The sequence below is a fragment of the Falco naumanni genome, chromosome 6 (assembly GCF_017639655.2).
Source record: "Falco naumanni isolate bFalNau1 chromosome 6, bFalNau1.pat, whole genome shotgun sequence".
NCBI classification, from domain to species: Eukaryota; Metazoa; Chordata; class Aves; order Falconiformes; family Falconidae; genus Falco; species Falco naumanni.
In genome coordinates, this window is record NC_054059.1 from 54156903 (window position 1) to 54179231 (window position 22329).

Sequence of the window (22329 nt, forward strand, 5' to 3'; positions counted from 1 at the left end):
CCCATGGTGTTTTCATTTGTCCCTACAGAATGGAGAGAGAGAGAGAGCGAGAGCGAGCGTTCTTGTTGACTAATCATTCCTATTCCCAGCATGGTGTTGATGTCAGTAAGGACACTGCAGGCAGTAGAGAGATCAATAAGGTCACATTATCTTAGTCTTTTCCCCATAAGAAGAAAAGCAAAATATACTTTGGTAAATACACAAATGTACAAAAGGATGCTTCATAACCAGAATCCTCATTCAGCAAAAGCCTACACTGGCTTCAAAAAGTTCTGAGTGTGAGAGCGTTCTGTACAAAAAAATAATTTCCCAGATTTTTCTGACAGAGTGGAAAAAATGTCCCAAACCAAAGCCCCAGCAATGAAAAGGCAAAAATTAAATAAGTTAGGATGAATGTTTACATTCTTACCACAAAAGTCTTCATATTTATAACATTTCAACATTTTACAACAAAATCAGGACTCACTTCTACAGTGATGTATTAAAACATCTGTTCTCAATGATTGTGTTTAATCTACCAAAAATAAAATATAAAGAAAAGCCCTGTTCTAAATCTTCTCTAAAAGTATCCAACAACTGAAATAAATAACTTCAGTTTTCATTTAGCATTAGCCATTACCAGTTGCCCCAGGCTTCTGCTTGGGTCAACACAGTACATGATTGCATAATAATCCATTAATCAGTACTGTAACTAATCACTGTACCTTGTAGGTTCTCGATATTTAAAGCCAACTTTATTTCATTACACTAATCTCTAAATCAGAATAAGCAGCTGTCTCTTACTTGAATGCAAGGTATGCATCTATTTTAGAACTGCAGAAGTCAGTAGTGCATGTTTTTTGGAGCAACTGTAGGCTTAATTACTTGACTCGCTTTTCACCAACAGCAGGCTAAAGGGGCAACTGCATTTTCTTACCCTCAGTTTGCTTTAGAAAAGAGGTCAATTCTGATAAAAGGAAAACTTCCTAAAAATTCAGCCACATAACATAAAAGAATGTGAGAAATTCTAGCACCAAGGAGTACTGAAAACATTACCCTCATGAAGAGTTCCTACTGCAGCTCACATTAGACAGAATTTTTTATTGCAATGTTTGAAATTTTTTAGGTTTTTCCAACATTCAACACATGCCTAATAAATATACTTCATAGCCTCCTCCCACTGGAACTATGAGCAGCATCAGAGATCCAATAAAGCAAGCAGAAAACATTAAAACCAGAACATGGAATGACCACTTTACCACAGATGTTCATACACATACTCATACACTGGTTCATGTCCAGCATGAAGCCTTCCATGCCATGGAGACTTGCAGCAGCGCCAGTTAGAGGACAGGGAGTTACAGCACCGCCATTACAAATGGTGGGGGTCTCTCATACCCAGACATTTTTTCCCGCCTCTAGTTTGACGTAAACATTCCCTCCTCCCCTGTTAAAAGACAGTTGTACCACTTAAGCAGGAGGAAAGAGGTGTGGGCACAGCCTGCATGTAGACCTAATGTCATCTCCTGGAGAAGCTGCAAATGGTGACTTCATTGTGGGTATCAAATTCAGAGAGACCAAGCTCTGCTGCATCCCAGTAACCAAACTGGAGCTAATATCCTACAAGTGATTCACCTCACCTAACTCTGGACATGTGTAAGTGAGGTGCCTAAACATGAAGCTTTTACTCAGGCTTATTTCCTCTGCTAGAATTTTATCTGCCCTAGATTAAATGTACTCATGTACTCATCAAATGTACTCAAATGTACTCATCTCCTGAGACCACGTCTCAGGATTCACCTGACTTATTCCAATTTGAGATGAAGTCCCCTTGGAGAAACCTATTTGTCTCAGAGATACTCTGTGGTAACAAGTGCATTTTGAAAAATCTGAATATTGGACAGGCACAAAACAAGCTCAGAAGAGAAGTCCATGGGAAGGTTAAGAAACTGAGCCTTACACAGATGTGGGATGGATGAACTTCTGAGCCCCTTCATACTCCCCTTATGGCTCGACTTTTGTTACATATTCTTAACAGACAGAGCAGGCAGAAGACGGCTTCAACTTTATGTCTTTTCTTTCCTGACTCGTAATGTGTTATTGCTTGCTAACGAGTAGCAGAAAGAGTAAAGACTATTTCAATTGTCACCTTATTTTCTTTACTTGGTCAATAAATAAAACTGTAACTGATATTAATTGTTTATCTGGTGAGGTTTTATCATGAAAACAAGAAATCTTGTATGTGTGGAGAGTACTAGAGGCTTTGATTAGTTATTTGAATTAATAGCTAGCAGAGATGGCAGAAGAGCGAAATGCCTTGCTGTGTTCAACTTTATTTTCTAGTTGGAGTAAGTCTTAAGGACTGAGCAATAAAGGGCTGTTAGACTGAGCAAGTGAACATGGTGAGTGCTGAAACTCTGCAGTATGACCTACTGTATCTCAAGTGATCTCCAAGACACTGTACCTCACTGACGGGAATTTATTTTTACAGTGAGACAGAACCACACAGGCATGTCACGTATTTGCAAAGTGGGTGTTTCACTCTCAGCAAAGGGTCGCATGATCAGTGCAACACTTCACAGAAATAAGGAGCGTGTGGGCAGATCTGTAAGTTCAGATGCACAACCTACTTAACAGGAAAACCAATTCGTATGTTTAAACAATCCATACACAAGAAAAATCCTTACTGTTTCACAGATGTGAAGCCTTCAATACTTTTTCAACCTGTTCAAGCTATTAAGATTCCTTTTCTTTGCCAATGCTATTCAATATTAAGGGAGTTTGTAATACATGATAAATTTATACAACATTTCTAGGAAACACAGATACACAAGGGAGAGACAATATGGGAAATACTGTCTGATTTTCTCAAATATGAACATGAAGGAATAACAAAGCAGCAAGGGAGAGTGCACAGGATGTGCAGTTATCAAAACATCACTTGTAAGTACTCTTCACTCTCTTTTAAAAATACTTTACATTTGATTTGTGTCTGTTATGGATGTCCTGCAACTGTTGAAATTTCGCTTGATTTCATGTTACCTCTTAGCTTTTTCTTCCTAAACTTGCATTCTGAGACTACTGAATAACATTTTATAATTTCATCAAAAACCAAGGGAATGTGTGTCTCCCCATATCCATTCCATACCATACCATAACACAAACACACACATACATACACACACGCTTCAAAAATCAGCCTGAGGAAAACAGCTGACTAGAAGAAATTTCAAGTAATGCAATTCAAATTCCATCGCTTTTAGTAAATTTAAGCAGATTATATGAAGTGTGAAGCCTTGCTTACACTTTTCTATACAGTATTACTCTTCCTTTATTCATGGTTATAATGTGTTATGCTTCTCTACTACACTTTCAGCGAGATGGTGCAGTTGTTAGGATGAGAATTAGGAAGATTCATCCAATGTGATTTTGTGCTTAAAGTGCATTTCCTCCCCCTTCACAGCCTAATCCAAAACCCAGTTTGAAAGTATTTTCAGAAGTGCTCACAGTCGGTGGGTAAGGCAGACACGACCCATGCCGCCCAAGTGAAGCCAGTGTCCCTGGCAGAGACCGCTCTAAGAGCACAGAGCCAGGCAGCTGGCAGCTGATAACCTCTCGCATGCATGCTACGCACAGCCTTAGTAGGCTACTTAGGTTATGAATATATGATAAAATACTGAGACAGAGCTCTCAGAACTACCTATATATAATAGAAACAACACAGGGAAGTGAATGTGAAAAAGAACTCACTAACGTTCACCCAGTAATAACATCACATTCATCTGACTCTGGCTGTGAATTCCTAAACTAGCCCACCAAGATCTTCATAGCTCTGCACTACACTACGCATAATTTCAAATACATAACTTTAACTTTTCTTTACTTTAGTCTCATTTATATCAAATGGGGGGAAAGAAATTGGTGAGTTGTTCAGGAATGTAGAACTAGGAACACAACTGTGTGACAAAATACTGTGCAGTGGTGGATGTGCACAAGGGGGCAGAGCTGGGCAGGCAAGTCAGGTGTATGGATGTCTCCTAAGAACGTTCTTTTTGCAACTCCAACTACTTCAACGCTATTTTTTTAAAAGAGACTTGTGCCAATATCAGATTGCTCTATTCTTTATTACTTAAATCAGTGAATTAGCAAGCATGACTTGCATATATTTGAATAAAGCCCATGTACTCTTGCTAGTATGATTGGGGCATAATTAAAGGTACAACAGTATCTTGTTTTAAATTCTTTACAGCAATACTTCAGAACACGTAGGTGGATACAGGAATGTTCCACCATCAGTAACAGGGAGGTTATTGAATTTTTATTTCAAAATTTAGTAAACGTTTATTACTGTACAGTTGTTTTCGGTATTAACAGATCTCTATCCAACTGTTGCAACTTTTTTCAGGCCTACCCCTTCCACAGAAAACCATCTCAGTCTGCAAAGACCTTTACTGAACTAACAAACAAAGTAGACAGGTTTCCTAACTAAACAAACAAACAAAAAGCTTATATGGCTGGTTTGCATGGCAAAGTTTTCTGAAAGGCATAGGCTTAAAATGTTAATATTCAAACAAAATGGACATGAAAATCTTGTATTTATACCAGTACAGAATAAAAGACAAAAATTGTTTTCACCTGAATGTAGATCTGTACCTGGTTGACTAGTCAGGCCAGGGAGAGAGTCCTGTAACTGGTAGGTTGATGATGATGATGAAGTGCCATCAGCTGTGTTGTTTGAGGTCATATATGCACCATATGTTGATGCTGAGTAATACTGTGCATATTGATTTTGGCCAAAAGCTGTGTATGATGGATAATCCTAAAACAGCAAATGCAGCAGAGTACTTAATTGAGTAATGAGTGATTTTTCCAAAAAGTATTTCTAAGTGTGCAATCATATGACTTCTGCAAGAGTTTTGGGGGTTTAGTGTAGATTTTATTTTTTTTTAAATTTAAGGATATTTAACATTTTTTAATGTAAGGATATTTACCAAAAGGCTACAGGGAGGTTGCTGAAGTATTTAAGTGCCAAAAGATGTAACTAGGCTTCCACTGGGATTTTGATTGCTTTCCACAGAAAACAGCATTGAACCACAGTGAGTCTAATTCATTGTAATAGATCTAAATTAAAGCAATGTGCTGTCATTGGAGTTATATAAATCCTTTTGTAATTGACAAATACAAATGTTAATATTCATACCTGTTGTGAACTACTGAAGTTTGTAGAATTTGAAACAGAATTGTTTGCATAAATAGTGGATGATGGTGTAAAACTAGAACCTAAAATAAAAAAATACAATTAACTGTAAGAAGTCGCTTGTGAATCAAAATAAAATTCTAAATACAATATTCTATGTTAAGATGTAGACAAATCAGAAGAGCAAACAACTTTTATTTTCTGTTTAAACAATAAAATACTGCAATGAAATTTTAAAAGAAATGAAATGGTACTTCCATGCATACAGACATACATTCCTTTTCACACCATGCAAGGAAGGTATTGGCAGTAAGTCATTACACTGGCTGAGAAAGCATTTTTCAATTTATTGCATTGTCTCACCTCTACTCAAATATTGTTTTTCTCTTTTGCCTTCATTTCTAAGTTCTAATACTTTAGCATACGTTCACTTATGAAACAAAAAGCTTTTCAAAGAATATTTTAATGATCCACGTGTTTTTAATCGACCTGTAATGAGGCATGTCCTTGTTTTCAACAAGTCAGATGATCAATATTGTAATTTGTAATATTTCAAAGATTAATTGTTTTATAAGAAGCTTAAACCTTATCCAAATAAAACAGGTTGTCAATGATCAAATAGTAATAAGTGAATTAATAATTGAATAACAGATGAAAGAATAAATATGAATTAAGGAGAAATTCTAACAAATTATGTCAATCAAAAAAGAAACCAGTATCAAATGAGGCCATACTCAGAACACGGAAACAATGAAAAGTGACTTCTGCATGCTAATAAATACAACAAATGCTTCCAGTCCTGCCATGTGATTTCACCCCATAAAAACATGAAGGTGCAAACAGGGACTGCATTGCATGGCGAGATCTAAATTAACAGATGACCAAAATGAATACATATATGCATATTAGTACTGGGAAAAAATACTTAGCTTTACATTTTAGAGGCAAAGGTAGCTGACAACAACAAGCATACTTGCGGGAGTTCACAAAATTGAACGGAAAATATATCATAAATATGAGGGAAGAGGGCCATCGGCAGCCACGGGATGGGATGAGCCCTGATGATGGTGGCTACTCACCTGGCATCTGGTAAGAGTAGGGTGTTTGGCCTGGCTGTGGGGTGGAAAACCCTGGGCTGTAACTGAGGCACCCGCTCTGCAGTGGTGATTGGGTCTGTGAGAGCCCACTTTCCGTCTTGATGCCTGGCAACATTACACCCAAATCTGTATAAGAAATCAATTTTCAACTGATTCTTTAAAATATTTTCTTACAGGTGGGAAAATAAAGTAGAAAGAAAAAAAACATTCACATCGGCATCGCTCTTACTGCTATGTAAAGTGAAGTAATAAGAGATCAAATACCGTAAGTGGGTAAGCTGTACGGCTGTCCTGTCTGGGAGTACGCTGTATAGACCGCTGGTTGCTGCATTCCTGAATACTGGGTTTGTCCGGCATAGGCAGACATTGTTTGAGCTGCTGGTGTAGAAAGAATGTGTGGATAGGGCCTAAATATCAGGAAAAATAGCATTACTGTGGCAACAAATACTTTGTATGTTGATTCAAGCAATAAAGTAAAGAAAAAGGTTTAAAGATGTCCAAAGGCAGTTCATTATTCTGCCAACTGTTTCTCTTCTGGGATTTATTCCATTCCCCACTGAAATAAGATGAAAACCACTCCAGCTCACATTCCCCATGGCAGGGTGAATACTTTGTGCTGTCCCACCACTACAATTTAATTCACAAGCTACTGTGTCCAGCTCTAGATGGACTCTGCCGCCACTATACAGTTTTATATGGATATGACCCCCTTCAGCCAAGATTAGCACCCTTGAATTAGAAAAGCTCCCATGCTTTTTTAATCCAGGGGAGGGAAACCTGGACTAGAAGAATAAAGGAAATAGAGGTGGACGTTAAAGCTACTACATTATGTCCTCTCTGCATGGTTCTGCTTCAACAGACATATAGCCTTCTGGCTTCAACGGGAGATAGATCATGCCTATTGCGACTGGCATGGATAATATTGACAGCAATACTTTGGCAACCAGATGGTCTTTAAATGTTTGGAAAATATGGACTTGGGAAATAGAATGGAAATAAAAATGGGGTTTTATTTATGAATACTGGGGTTTTATAGAAAGATTGAATAAAATCAAGTTTAAAATTTTTGCCCTCCAGAGTTGCAAAAACATACAGAGAAACATTTGTCTTGGATTGTTTTGTAAGTCAAATAAGACTTTATGGACCAAGAGTTGAATAAACACACTCTGCAGAATTACGCTAGCTGAAACCTGGCCATTAAAAGCCATGACTAAATTTCAGATTATAATTTTTAATTTTTTTTTCTTTCTAATTAGTTCAGTACAGCTGGCAGCAGTTACTATCAGAAAAAGGATTACTCATTAATTTAGATGCCAATAAACTGTAACAGTAGATTAAAAATTCTATTAGACCTTGTTACATATTTGGCCAAAAGTATCTGATATAGTTTGCCAAAACCTGTATTAAGTGGAGTGAGGACTGTTCTTATTTCAGGCACCTACTTTCTGTATCAATACATATTGGCTACTATGATATGAATGCAATTTTGTTAAATTATAAAAAGCCTAATCAGCTACAGTTTCAATATTTTCTCTGCATCACAGTCACACAGGCAGCTGAATCAAATACATGGAAATAAATAGATGGCATGCTGGAATCACGCATCCTTGTGCACAACACTGATTGTAGACAAGCAAACTAACAGACTGCCAACTTCAAGAGTTTCATGTAACATCCTCAGTGCTTTTTCCTACAGTTCCCACCCTTGATTCATGTGATTGCTCAAAAGTCTGTTTTCCTCCAAAAAAAGGTGGAAGAAATTTTCTATTCCTAACAACGCCTATTGGCTTCAGAAATAAAACAAATGAGATTAAAAGCTTATCCAATTTATTTGATTTTTAAATCTTATGATATCAGACAAGGAGAAGGAAAGGGTGGTTCATGACTGTGGAATGTCTGGAAGTGTTTGGCAATGCTGGCACTGGGAGGGTCTGTGACAGGGATAGTACTCAGTACGCATCTTGCACATGCAATTGTGATTTCTAAATATAAACTGTTTACTTCAAAATATGTGTATACATTGACAGCACAGTTAAGATGCTGATGTCTGAGAACATAACAGTCCAATATTTTCCTTTTGTTGCGTGCAGATATTCAAGGGTATTTCTTACGCAGTAATGCTGCACAGAGCAGAATCTTACTCCGCAGCCATGTGAGGAAAAAAAAATTTGGAGAGGAAGCTATGATGGAGGCAGTACTGAGGCTTAAGTATTTTTTTTCTGTTTCTTCTGCTGATGAACTCTTGTTTGCAACAAACCACAGAACTGCCTACAGCCAATGTCAATTCCCTATAAAATACTAGAAGAGGTGCAGACACTAACTTGGAGGGATATATTTGTGGAGAGTACTGGTGTGCTGATCTTGGGCTGTAGCCACTACTTGTTATTACTGCAAAACAGAAAACAAAAGTACAGCAGTTAGAAACATCATGAGACCAATACAGCCAAACAGTCTGAATACTAATATGCAGCAACACTAGCAGAGAAGCTTATTGAAATGAACAGCTTTTCAACAAAGTAGACATCACCTGAACTGCAACATCTTAATACAGAAATTAAAACTCTCCCATATCATTCATCGTTGTACAGAACTCTTTAGTTCATATGGGTGTGTCATGCTTTTTCAGCTTGACTGACACGTTTCCGAGTATATTGCAGAGGCATAAATTTCATACATCACCTGTGATCCACACACCATAGATCTTTCAAATTTGCAAGTTGTATAAAAATTGGTAGTTAAAAGAATCTTATGATTTAACATATGGTATCGCATGGGATTGAAATAATATACACATACTTTTAAAGTTTCACATTAACAAGTTTAATTTTAAAACTGGACAGGAAAAATATGGTTTATATGGGTGTGGTTATTTTTATTCAGAATACATGATAGAAGATAACAGATGGACTACTAGAAAATGAATACTATTTCTTATCAACAGGCTGATTAGAACATATTCACTAACAGTATTTTTATTTCAAAAGTAAGCATAAATATTCCTGTCCAGTAGCCATCAAAATTGTGTATGTCTATACTATTCACAGCTGCATTCTTCCAAGAAAGCTAACAGAACAATAGCCATCTCCCATTAAAATTTCATTCAGAAGTGGTTCTCAAGCTGGATTAATTCCAAGTGTTTGGAAGTTTCTCTTTCTTTTAGCCATCTGTCTTGACTAAGACAGATGTATTCCAAATATATGTACTCTAAAGTGTTGAACCAATCCCTTCAGAGCAAATACATACTGGGCAAACATACAGGGTGTCTTTATTAGCCATCTGCTGTTCATTCACTTTTCAAAAGATTAAAGTAGTACACAACGAAGCAGTGGAATTTCTTTAGTCTAATCAATCATAGTTGTACTTCAAAGTGTACCCTTTTCCTGAGTTGTTCATAATGGTTGTAGAAATGAACTTTCAGAATTATATAAGTGACAAATGGGTTTAGGTTCCTAACTATTTTATAAAACATGATATACTTCTACATCCAGGCCTAATTAACGTCTTTGCGATCTGTTGCTTTGAACATATGCAGAACTTTTTATTTTGAAAGCTAGTTTAAATGCATTTAGAACATGTAGGACTTAAAAGGAAAATACAGTAGAATAAAAACAATTAGCTTCTTTTTAAAATCTGTAGTTGAGTATGGCTTGTAAAAAGAGAAGAACTGTATAATAATTTTTGGATCATACGCCACCAGATTTCATAAACAAGTTGCTGATTGAAAAGATATTGAGGGCTTGTCTGTGATGCAAATCTGCTGAATTTAATTTTGTGTGGGTATTCTTTTTTCCTGAGAATGCCTTTCTGTGGTTTAAACTTAATCCACAGACTGATCCACTATGTGTGCATACAGCTATTTCCAGAGTTAAGATGAACCTATAGCTGTATATATCAACATAATCAGCCCATAGAACTCTAAAGGATGCTCTTAGTTATTTAAGGCTGGAAGGGTAATTTATCTTCCCTATTGTATCCCTATGACCTTTCTAAAGACAAGCAACAGCTAACAAGAGTGACCTTGGTGATTCTCAGGGAGAGGAACTTTCATGATCCATTATCAGCACATCGGATCTTTTTTGCCCATACTGCTCACTTTTTGTCTGATCATTTGCTGGATGACATCTCACTTGATTAATCAGTTTGGGTAAAGCACATTTACCATTCCACCACACCTGAAGTAAACTACAAAAAATTAATTACTGTTCATTTAAACCACTTGAGCTATCAAAAGCTAGATTTTTTCAGCAAAAAAATGTCCTGCCTACTTTTTTATTCTTTCTGCATATACCTTATTTTATAAATTCAGACAAGAAAATAAAATACTACCAGTTACAGGGAAGAGAGAGAAAGAGGCAAGTGCCCCCAGAGTGAATTGTGTACTTTTCAAATTAAAAAGTCTGTTCCTTTCACTCTCTCTGGTAGCTTGTCTCATCAATTTGTGCGCTACATTTTAGACAGTGAGATGTTTGAGAAACAGGGTGTAAGAGAACTGAGTATGACTAAGAATAGGACTCATGTCATATCAGTTATGACTGAGCAGAGCCTGTGGACTACACCTGTATCTCATAGATCAGATCGGTAATTCTAAGGGTTATCAAACTTAACAGAACTTTCACTGCTGGATAGCCTCCTAGCCCTGCTTCTGAGGACTGCTGGCAATGGAAGAGATGATGGAGGCAGGTTGTTATGGTTTTTATAACTGCATCACTTTATATAGCTATTTATATGAATGGGGCTAAACACTATTTTACGTTACTTATATTAACAACAAAATAAAATCTGTTTCTCCTCTGAAAAAATAAAATATTTCTACATCTTCACTAGGTGAATTTACCAGAGGAACCCTCTTCAGGGCAGGTATAAGACCTTTGATTTCTCAGGTCTCACTGTGGCACGAAGGGCATATTCCACTCCCCACTAACACTGACTCGCAGAGAAGACAAGAAGCTGGCAGCCAGCTCTTACCAGTCACCCTGTTAGCTCAACTGGCCAAGGTGGCTGCAGAAAATTTAAATAACCGTAAACTGTTCTGATAGTATGTGTTGAGTTCTGTATATTAACACAGGCTAGGATTTTTGTTTTTTCATTATGCATCCAGAAAATTCTGTGCAAAGAGGGTACATTAAAAGGATCTCATTTAAATAATAAATCACAATGTCTACACACAAGGGGACTAAATGTAACTTACACAGCAGTGGCATTTCCTAACTTTGCCTTAATAGCCTTCAGAAATTGTTTTCTATATCCTTTTTGAGTGTAATAAATACTAAGTAAAAAGGATGACGAGAACTTCACATGCCTCTCCGCTCCTTTAAAATGATAAATAGTTCTCAAGTTAATCCAGTATTGTAAGCAATATAAACATAAGTATGCATGCACTCGCAGTACAGCAGCTGCAGCAAATTCAGAGTATGAAAAGGCTCAGTTCAAGGCTGTCCAGATCTCCACACCCTGAGAATACCCACCCCAATGGGGGTCTACTGCAGGACCATAAAGCTTCAAATCAAGTGTACCGATATTAATTACCAACTGTCATTCTTCAAAGAAAAAGGAGGAGGAAGAGTGGTGCATGACATGACTCTCCACCTGGCTAACCCTTTCCAAGAGGCAGAGTTTCTCCCAGGGGACACTCTGCAGGACAGGAACCAGAGCAAGACGTGAGCTGCAACATAAGAGCAGAGGCCTGCCAAAAGGCCTCTGTGGTGACTGTAGCTCTAAATTTGAGATATCTATGTGCTTTATTTGTCAACTTTTCAATCAAAAACTGGAGTTCCTCACAGCTACCTGTGAAGCCTAATCTGTCTTTCCTGCTTGGCACCTCGCACAGTCTGCTTGACCATCACTTTCTGTGTTACAGCTGGTCCTTAGGGACAGAGCTGGCTACTTTACTTTATTTTGAGCCTTCTGCTCAGCTCCAGGACATGCCACAGGTTTTGACTGCCCTTGGAGCATGGAAATCAATTTTAATGGGTAGAATATTTGAAGGAAAGGATTTCTGCATGGCAGACTCTCAAATGGCTCTCAGCACCAGGAGTTGTATTTTCACCCATGTCTCATTTCATAAAATATTTGATGACATCCCTAAATCCTTCCCTACTCAACAAAGAATGCTTGAATCCATCTGACCTGTGTTTGTTTAAGACAGGGTAGGTGACATCCCTTCTAGTGGCCTATATGCCTAGGCATCCTCACAAAACGAGCTCACAGGTGATCTGAAAGCTGCAGGGAAGTACTAGCATCATCACTTTGTCATAGTTGGGAATAACACACATATGTAACTGATCATTAGGAAAAACCAAACTGCTCACTGTTGAGCTTTGTTACGCATTGTTTTCAATTGCAGCTGGTTTGTCTGAAATCGCATCTTTCTACTAGTCAGTATTTATTGTCTTTGGCAACCCATTAAAATTCTGAAATAACCAGTTAGGTTAAAAAGTCAGAGAAATACTTCTTCCACAAACCTGAGCCAACCAAACAGTCCAATTTGCAAGTACCAGTAAAAGTCAAGTGTGAAAGTAATGGATTTACTCCCTATAAAAGAATCAGTGTGTTATGAAGGCAGCTCCGTGCCTCTCATGAAGACTGCACATCACCCAGACAGGCAGACTATTGATATCCCACTGTGAATGACCACACTCATTTAATGCTTGAGTCTGTGGCCTAAACTGAGAATCAGGTTCATATTTCTTTTGAGTATGCAGGTGGCTAACAGACAAAAATGATTGTGTAAGGCTCAAATTCCTGCCTTTTTTTGGAGGCACCAATTGTTTCCAAATCTCCAAAGTGTAGAGATCTCAACACTTCTTTTGAAGTCAGTGGAAGCTAACGGGTGAGTGGCACCTGGGGAAATCGAGCTGTTACTTCACTGTCTAAACCTGGACTGGAGGCTGCAATTTTTGGCGCTCCTGCATGAAAATGTTGCCTTAGCCATGTTTTACACATGGAATTCAAATCAGTCCTAAATACATGGCAGAAGCTGATAAAACTTCACCAACAATGACAAAATCATATATAGGGTTGGACATTTTATATAACTGTAATCATTACTAATAAAATTTTAGGATAGAGTAACAACAGAGTGAAAAAGAAAAGCTAATTTTTATCCAAGAATACTAATTCTTTTATGGAACTTGTTAGACTTTAACTTGATGGGGCTCCTTTCAGCATAATCATAATGAGGACAATGTTTTCATTTTTTCTAATCAGAAATACTATACACTTGCTTTACATCTCACAAAAGACCTTTTCTTGAGGCACTAGATTTGTTACAAATACTTTTCTGAATAACCAACTTTAGAGTATATCTGCATTTACTGATGCCTAAAAAACAGTTCCAGAAACATACACTCAATTTTTAAAACATTTTCATTACACAAAAACATTATGATTTCCAAAATATTTCAAATAGGGCTTGACAACCTAAGTCTACTAAAGTAATAGTAGTATCAGTGTGGAGTGGCGACTCTGGGTGTCAGTGACGTTTCAGTCAGGCCATCACTGAAATAGTGTTTTCAGACACAAGATGTAATCTCCCTCCTCTCCTTGTTAATATTTTTATTATTATCAGTATCCATTTTAATGAATAGAAGGCAGATTATCTGTACACACGGTTTTCCACAGGAATCTACTTAAAAATTTCTGTTTGTCTGAATTTGTTAGAAGGTAACAGAAACTTACAATTATGTAAAGTAAATTATAGACTTTATTTTCATGTAAAGAAAGTAGCTTATGGCAATCAGGTCAGTGTTTAATCTAACACACTACTCATTGGAATAAAAAGATTAGCACTGAAATAAAATCCTTAAGATTTTAGATTTTACAAATTAAAATGGCTGTAAACAAATACAATCTATTTCTTCCTTCCTAAGATTGTACAAGACTAACACTGAGAAAAATCTACAACACAATAATAACATTCTTACAATAAAATTTTTGCATACAGTAATTATCTTAGGCATCACTAAAGCTTCTTTAAGATCATAGCTCATGAAAATTGCAAGTTTTCAATTAAAAAATGAAAAAGCTATTACTATTATTATTTATTATTATTACTATGTATTTAAATGTTACTTTATTTTAGTTTTTTACAGATTGCTACCATGCAGTGAAATGTTCATTAGTGCAGGTTATTAAATGCCATATTAATGTGCCTCTAACAATACGTGATCTTATTATGGCTTTACCTGACCCAGTAAAAGTGTCAAGCGATCCATCTCCAGTTGTTGTTGTTGTTTCACTGCTGTTCATGGGTTCTGTTTTGACTGCAAGAAGAGACACTACATAGAAGAATAAGTAGACATGAGAATTTACTTCTAAATTTACACTGGAGTCCTCATGCCAGTCTCACTAGCTGTAGTCCAGCTACAACAAGCATGCGGTGCAACAGCTTCGACCTTCACTCTACCACCGTATTGAGACAATCTACACTTGCTGTTTGGAATGTTCATGCATCTACATAGCTTTTTATCTGTGCATTCGACTATCTATTTGTTTTAGCAACTGGAATATCTTCTGGGGAGATTTCAACCTAAATCTAACGGATTCTAACAATTCCCTAAGAGTAGCAGAGAGGAAGGAAACATTAGCTGTCAAGGGATGTAGCATGTAACAAAAGTAGTTTTGCCTGACAAGTGAAACAATAATAATATGGTTTCATGCTCATATAGAAGCAAATTACTTTCACAGTGCCAGCATTCTGCCTTTCCCCTTCCCCTTTTACAGAGTCTGTGGGGGGGGGGGGGGGTTGAGCTAGGTCACCAGCAAGCAATTTCCCATAAATGAAGAGAGATGTTTAAAAGCAAAAGCAAAAGCAAAAGAACTAGAGTAGGACACAAATGACAGCCATGACAAGTCAGCTTCTAACTCAGGTTACCAAACACTTGGGTTCACTCCGAACTCAATTTATTTCTTACGGATCATCATGCATCTTGCCATCCAAGCTATAACTGAAAGCACAACAGAGGCAGTCTAGATTTTATAGTTCAGTATGTTACCTGAACAGACTGTCTGGCACAGACTTTTGTAATGCAGTTTGGGAACTGCCCTTCTAACTGTTGTAGTAAGAAACAGCAGTACAGAATACACTGCAGCTTTTATTAGATGTTTGACTCGAAAATGTGAAAACCCTCATCATATTATCACAATTGTTTTGCGAAGGTCAGTTAGGGGTGTGTGAACATTTATCACATATGTATCAGCAACTTTCTTATAGATACCACAGGACTGGTGGCTGCCCAGTGTCACAGAGCAAAGTGGTAATGAAGACCTGCATAGGCCACTGCCAGGGTCATACACCAGGTATTGAAATTCCAAGGACACAGCCTGAGATTTGAGAAGAAGTCTTTGCTGTGACAGCTGGGCTGACAGAGCCCCTCCAGCAGGTCTAACATATGGCAAGGAAAGGCGCTTTCTGCCATCTATTTACCTGATGCCTTCAAGGACACCAGGTAAACTGACCAAAGCTCTTGTCTGTCAACATGGCTGCATCCATGTTTGACATCAATGGCAATAATGGGGGGGGGTGTGTGGTATGTGTGTGGTGGCTCTGTGTGTGTGTGTAGGGAATTTTATATTATAAGCTAGCAATGTATTTACAAACCATGGCTCAGATTCAAGTCACCTAACTGAGGCATATAAAATGTGCATACTAATCTTCCTTTTTGTTCAGTTGAGAAAGCAAGCTACTTCCAGAGGGCGATTCAGTCCAAGCGCAGCTTGAGCTGCCCTCACGTTCACCATGCCTCTTACAGTCTGTAGCGGAACAGCTAGTGGATGAGCTGAAGAAAGGATTTGGTTTTCTCATGGGGAAAAATGTCCATAACACCTACAGAACCACGAACCATTCTTCTATTCCTCTCTGTGTCTGGGAGCTCGAGGAGCTCACCAGGAACTGCACAGCCACCAGTACAGCCGCCTGTGACTGGTCTTGCCTGAGTTGCCTCTCCTACAGTATCACACCTGATTTCTAGTCACGCTGCTTAATGGCTCTTCAGTGTCATATGAGAGGCTGCAGATGTCTACAAGTGCACGAGGGACCTATGCTGAATTTGAGGCATGTCTGTTTAGATCAAGTAGGGAAAATCTAAAAAATCAGAATGCATTTGTCTCTGACAGGGAGAGTGCCCTTTGGTGTTGCCAGTGCACTGGTGCTAATCAAAGCAAATAGCACCTTCTTACACAAGTTATACAGTTATATCTTTCTATTTACCGTGAAAGATAAAAAAAAAATACTTGAATGTGTGTCTTTTAAGCATAAACTTCCTTTCGTTATTGCTTCAATTCAGTAAAATTGACACACCCATATATCGTCCCTGCAAGCATCAGGATATTAATTCAATATGAAATCATCTGGGAAGAATTTTAGTAGCATTTTTTCAATCTGTTGTGCCCTCCTTGCCATTTTCCTGGCTGTTATCTCCTCATTTAAAAAAAAAAAAAAAAAAGAAGCTGTGACAAAAATTACACAAAATGTACAGTCATTCATAAGAATAATCAATCATTTCCATTTCTCTATTTAGATGAGACAGGTGTGATTTTATTTTCATCAGATCAATAAAATATTAATCAAGAAAAAGCTTAAGGGTCATTCCTCACAGAATGATTGCCTCCACTGAAACTCAGGCTTCTCAGTCATGTAGAACATGTATTGTTACCTGAAGCATGAACAGTAACTAAATTTGTTTTCTGATTACTATATACAGGTATCTGCACATACATCCATAGGAGTATGAAAAATCATACTACTAAGTTTGAAAGATCTGTATTTTCACCTCTGAAGAACTTTGGTCATATTTTACTTTATAAGATGCATGTCTCTCTTCTCTGCAAAGTGTACACATTAACCTACATGAAAAAAACTACTTTTAGTACCTTTACCTCCTTCTATTCAAGACGGTATTCCACTATTGCCTATACTGAGCTACAAATCTATGCTCAGTATTGCATCCAGAAAGACAATACAGTATGTGTCTAACTTTTTATTTAACACAAACTTCAGTAATGAATTGAAATGTTTACTTTAGAGTTGTGTCTAGTTCTGGTTAATGCCAGCTGCAGTGCACTTCCATCGGCACCAACAGTCACCATCTTTTTCTCTCCCTGTCAAGCAGAAAAGGATCTAAACCAAAAGAAACTCTCTCATGTACTTAACTTGAGAAGAAACATCATATTGGCACTGTGTTTTGTTGAAAAATGCATGTAGAAAGTAATTTTGTACGTGCTTGATTTTAAACAGTTCTACTTTGTTACATTCAGATTTTATCACAGTAAGGAATTCCTCAAGGTCTTTCCTCAGTGTAGCTAGAGAATTGGACTATTACCTTTCTTTCTTTGTGTTGCATGTAATTAAACCAACAGGGGGAAAAGCACAAAGCTAACCAAGAAGGAAAAAAAAAAAAGATTTCTAACATCAGATCAAAAAACTCAGGAACATTTAAAGCTGAAATCAAAATAAAAGCTGATTCCAATTAAAAACACAGAATCAGCCCTATGTTTCCCACATGCAAGATAAACTGTGGGTCTGATACTACTATGGCAACTGCTCTAGACATAATGCAAAGACTAAGAGTCTGAATCAGCATTTTGGATGAATACTTTAAAGATGATGCATTTAATATCTATTTTTTAAAGCATGGATTAGTGTTGGGTGTTTTTTGACATATTGAAAGAGTCAAAATAAAATGAAAAGCAATCTCAAGCTGGAAACACATTTGATTGTTGCTAACAGTGAAGGCTGCACATGCTAACAGAGTAGAGCTACCACGATTGTCAGGGGCTGGAACACATGAAGTACAAGGACAGACAGAAGAAGCTGGTCTTGTGCTGTCCTAGAAAGGGGAGAGCTAACTGCTGCCTGCCGGTATCTAATGGGAAGCTGCAAAGATGACAAAGAAAAATGGCACTCTTCTCAAAAGGTACCCGGTGAAATGGCAGGAGGCAATAGACACAAGCTGCAGCAAGGAAAAAATCCAATCAGATGTAAGAGGAAAACTCTCTGCCATGACAGTAGTCAGGCCCTGGGACAGGTGCTCAGAGAGGCTGCGGCACCTCCACCTTGGAGATATTCAACACTCAGCTAGACGCTGCCTTCAGCAACACGATCTAATAACAAAGTTGGCCCTGCTCTGAGCAGGGCTTGGCCCAGCTGACCTTCAGGGATCCCTTCCAAACTTAATTATTCTCAGACAAACTCAGAATGCAGCTCACAACAGGCCACAGCTTCTACAATGTAAGTTCTTCACTTGATGGAAGGACTTAGCAGGCCACCATGAGTACTGCTCTGCCAACCTCTTTTTTTCCTAAAGAACCACTCTATGTTAATGACTGAAAATGAATGTGGTGTTTTAGGGGCAAGAGATGTCACTATTATGCGTGAACCAGACAAGCAAGTGCAACAGCTGTTAGAGCAAGCAAGTCTGACTGAAAAGCTCACTAAACCACACAGCTTGTCATAGAAACAATTTTCCTTTCTTTTAGCAAGCCTTAACGGTCTTCCTAGGAATATACTCAACAAGAAGCACAGATCTAAACTTCTGCATATGGAGAATCAGATTTAATGCAAGTAATGCAAGGACTTTCACAATACATTTCCTCACTACAGATAATTAGTACTTAAATTATTGAGTTCCACATTTATCTGAATATGCTGAATAGTTAACTGAGGTGACAGACTAAGTTAGCTCAGTCCTTCCTTAAATTCTTGTAACTGAGCAGGAGCATTCACATGGAATCAGTTATTCTAGTGCAAGCAATCTTTTGTGCTCAAGTCTGAACTTTTTTTTTTTTTTTTTTTTTTTTGTAAATTCTCTCTGGATATGTGACTTACAAATGGCAAGCTAATTCTGAGCACTTTTTGTAAAAGGAAAGTTTTTGAGATCTGCCTATCTTTAGTCCAAACCTGCACCTGTCCAAAGCTTAAGCACCTGTGTAATGGCTTGTAGAGTCATGGTGATGCATGTTTACACCTATCATTAACCCCATATGTACTGCAACAGTGTCACATACTTTATTATTAATCATTACAACTTATAACAATTAATACCACATGACAGGGAACTCATTAATGAAAACAACAGCTTGCAAAATTTGGCCAAATGTTTGTGAAGTGGCAAGTTCCATGTAGTAGCACACTAGAATTCAATGAATAATGAAAGTAGTAGTAGGAGTAGTAACAATAATGACAACCTTGATTTGTGCTCAGGTAATCATGCAATGTTGTTCCTAAAAATAAAAGAAAAAGCAATGCACATTCTGTGGAAAATCCATTGGTCTGGCTTCTAGCAATGCTGATTACTGGCAGTTCCCAATGATGTTGATCACCATGTCTCTCAGAGCATGTAGACAGTTAAGCTAATTTTAAGTGGGTTAAATTCTCCTTGCTCATCAAATGACTTTCAAAGTATGGCAAAGTAACTGTTTATTGCAGTTTCCTACCAGTTTTCTGGCTGTGGGAAAGGCCTCTGAGAAGGGGTGGAAAAACAGGAGTGGGAGAAAAACCCATGAAAATGTTCAAACCACATAACAAACGAGCAGAGCAAACCAAGAGAGATGTTACACAGCAGTCACGGAAACACACCACCACACACATGCACTGTACCAGGGTCTCTCATACTTGTTGCAGAAGAGGGAGTACTGCAACTCAGCAACCAGTCTGCAGTATTTAACACAGTCATGTTGTCTCCTGAGAACAGGAATAGTATAATGGTTCATTCTCCCAATGTCTGTTCAGTGTATGTGAATAGTCTTCTAGACAAGTAAGTGTTTTTGCACTCTGAGCCAAGTTTTTTAACTGCATTGTATTGTTTTTATGAGTATTATTTTAACTGTTTTATTTATGCAAGTATAATATAGAAGCATTGAGTTATTTGTGTTCTTTAATGGTATGCTTGAAGTTTTTCCCTTCTCTTTATGCCAGAATAAGGACTGTATTCAAAAAATATAAATAGGTTGAACCTTAACGATTCAGCCCTTCTCTGCAGAGCTGTTACCCTCACAGGCACATACAATTTTTATTGACATTGACAGATTATTTTTTCTAAATAGGGATAAGTGAACAAAATGATTTACATTGTGGCCAGAAAGAAAAATTAACAACATTTTATTGGTGCCAACTGTTAAAAAAAGACAGCAACGTATAAAATCCAAAAAAGAGGGCTGAATCTCTAGCTTGACTTCTGTCTATGGTGTCACTCTCATGGACACTAATGGGAATAGGACTCCCATCTCAGAACATGGTATTCCACATCCCACTGCTCCAACTCAGCTATAGTAGAATCTACTATCTGAAAGCATTGGAACATCTGTGTTGTAGCTGCATGGTAGTGCTGTCCCTACAGTAATAGATACAGCAGTAATAACCAGTTACTTTTGAAGAAAATCTAAAAATCTCTTTATGACAAACTATCATTACCTGCCAAGAAATGGAATTACCATGTTTGTCGTGTAAAAAAAAAAAAAAAAAGTCTAATTTTGATGCACTTCTTTCGACAGAGATTATAAACTAACCTAGATGTGCATAGCTCAGGGTATAGAGTAAATTATTACTCAGCAATGAAGTATGGCAAAAAAATGCAATCTCGTTGATGTTACCAACAGGTATAACCTTCAACACTGTTCAAACCAACCATTGGAAGATTTTGGTTGTTTCACCTTTTGTACATTTCTGTCTCTTACTTCAATCAGTGCAAAGAAAAGAAGTGCTGTTGGAATTAGTAGATTTACACTGGTAGGACTGCCAGTTTTTCATAATTTTTGCTGGGTTTATAAACGCGTTTATGGTCATCCTTAAAATTATGCTAAACATGCATATAACTAAAAATTATCCAAAATTGTCTATGTGCCAGCAGTGTCTTACACTTACCTCCTGTTCCATTTGTTGTAACTGATGTGCTACTGAGATTAAGTTTATCCAGTTTGGAACTACCCGGTGCATCATTACTTCCAACAAGATTATGAGGACTGGCTAGATCTTGCATTTCCATAGACCTGTTAAAGAAGAAGGTGACAGTATTTAAATGCATTTTTATACTGTCCGTAAGAAACTGCTTTTTCTATAACAACCTTTTTAAATGGAGAGTTTGTAATTGAATAATAAAAGCCAGATTAACAGATCAGTACAGGTTCCTTTAAGGTCTTCTTTGCTTTTTACAAACCGAGGAAAGTAGCTAATAATTTGATGTGAATAACACCACCAGTATTTTTCACTTTTCCTTTAGGTAATACGAAATAAATGACACAGGATTATGAAACTGTTCAAAGAGCTTGTAAAACATGTGCACAAAGGAGTGTGTATATACAGATGGACAGATGGAAGGATAAATGCGTATATATAGGTATGTCTTAGAAGAAAACAGAAATTAAATGAAAAGTCAGTCATTACACAAAAAGTCAGAATAGGAACTTCTGCCTCTAATTTTCTGTATTCCAATAATCAGCAGTCACTGCATGCACACTACACCATAGAAACAGACCATACAGGTGAATGAACAGAACTTTCACATACATCTGCAAGATTCTTCTCTTACAAATGTATATATTCTTATGAGCTCACTTGATATTTTTTTTTTTCTTCTGAGTCATTTCTAGGAAACTTGCAAAATTTCAAGTGATTTAGACGGCAATGGATTTCAGCATGACAGTTATACTGGGGGGACTGTGGATGGCTTTCGTTCCCTGACAGCAGATCTGCCTTTCTCAGAGAAAGCAGACAGGGAGCATTTCTTGATAGACCGGTAATTGCAATCCAATTTACAGTGTGTGCTTACCTATTCCTTGCTTCATGTATAAATTAATTATGCAGATTTTTTCCCCAAAGAAACATTTTTGCTATATAAAAACAAAGTTGCCAACCCATCTGCAACAGGAGAACTGTCTACCATATGTATACTACAAAGGCAAACAGAAAGATTGTCTTACAGAGCTATAGAAGCCAAATTACACTGTAAAACACTGAAATGGCTAGGAAAGAGGTGAAAAGTTGGGATCATTCAATAAAAATAATTACTCCTGTATATTCAGATATTATATGAATTACATATTCTTCATATATTCTGACCGGGA

General features: G+C 37.4%; 1 protein-coding gene across 10 annotated transcripts in view; it reads right to left on the reverse strand.

The window, feature by feature from the left end:
• Window positions 1–22329, reverse strand: part of EYA4 (EYA transcriptional coactivator and phosphatase 4) — a 158156-nt gene that overhangs the window by 32270 nt on the left and 103557 nt on the right. For 4 of the 10 annotated variants that reach the window (XM_040599295.1, XM_040599294.1, XM_040599293.1 and 1 more), the window contains exons 4-10: window positions 21131–21255; window positions 14457–14549; window positions 8595–8661; window positions 6538–6680; window positions 6256–6399; window positions 5180–5259; window positions 4615–4798 (exon numbers count right to left, since the gene is read on the reverse strand). In XM_040599295.1, coding sequence (XP_040455229.1) covers window positions 4615–4798; window positions 5180–5259; window positions 6256–6399; window positions 6538–6680; window positions 8595–8661; window positions 14457–14549; window positions 21131–21255 — 836 coding nt within the window. Of the gene's footprint in view, window positions 1–4614; window positions 4799–5179; window positions 5260–6255; window positions 6400–6537; window positions 6681–8594; window positions 8662–14456; window positions 14550–19882; window positions 19952–21130; window positions 21256–22329 lie in introns of all 10 variants that reach the window. The other 6 variants (XM_040599297.1, XM_040599298.1, XM_040599302.1 and 3 more) reach the window with 5 other exon arrangements.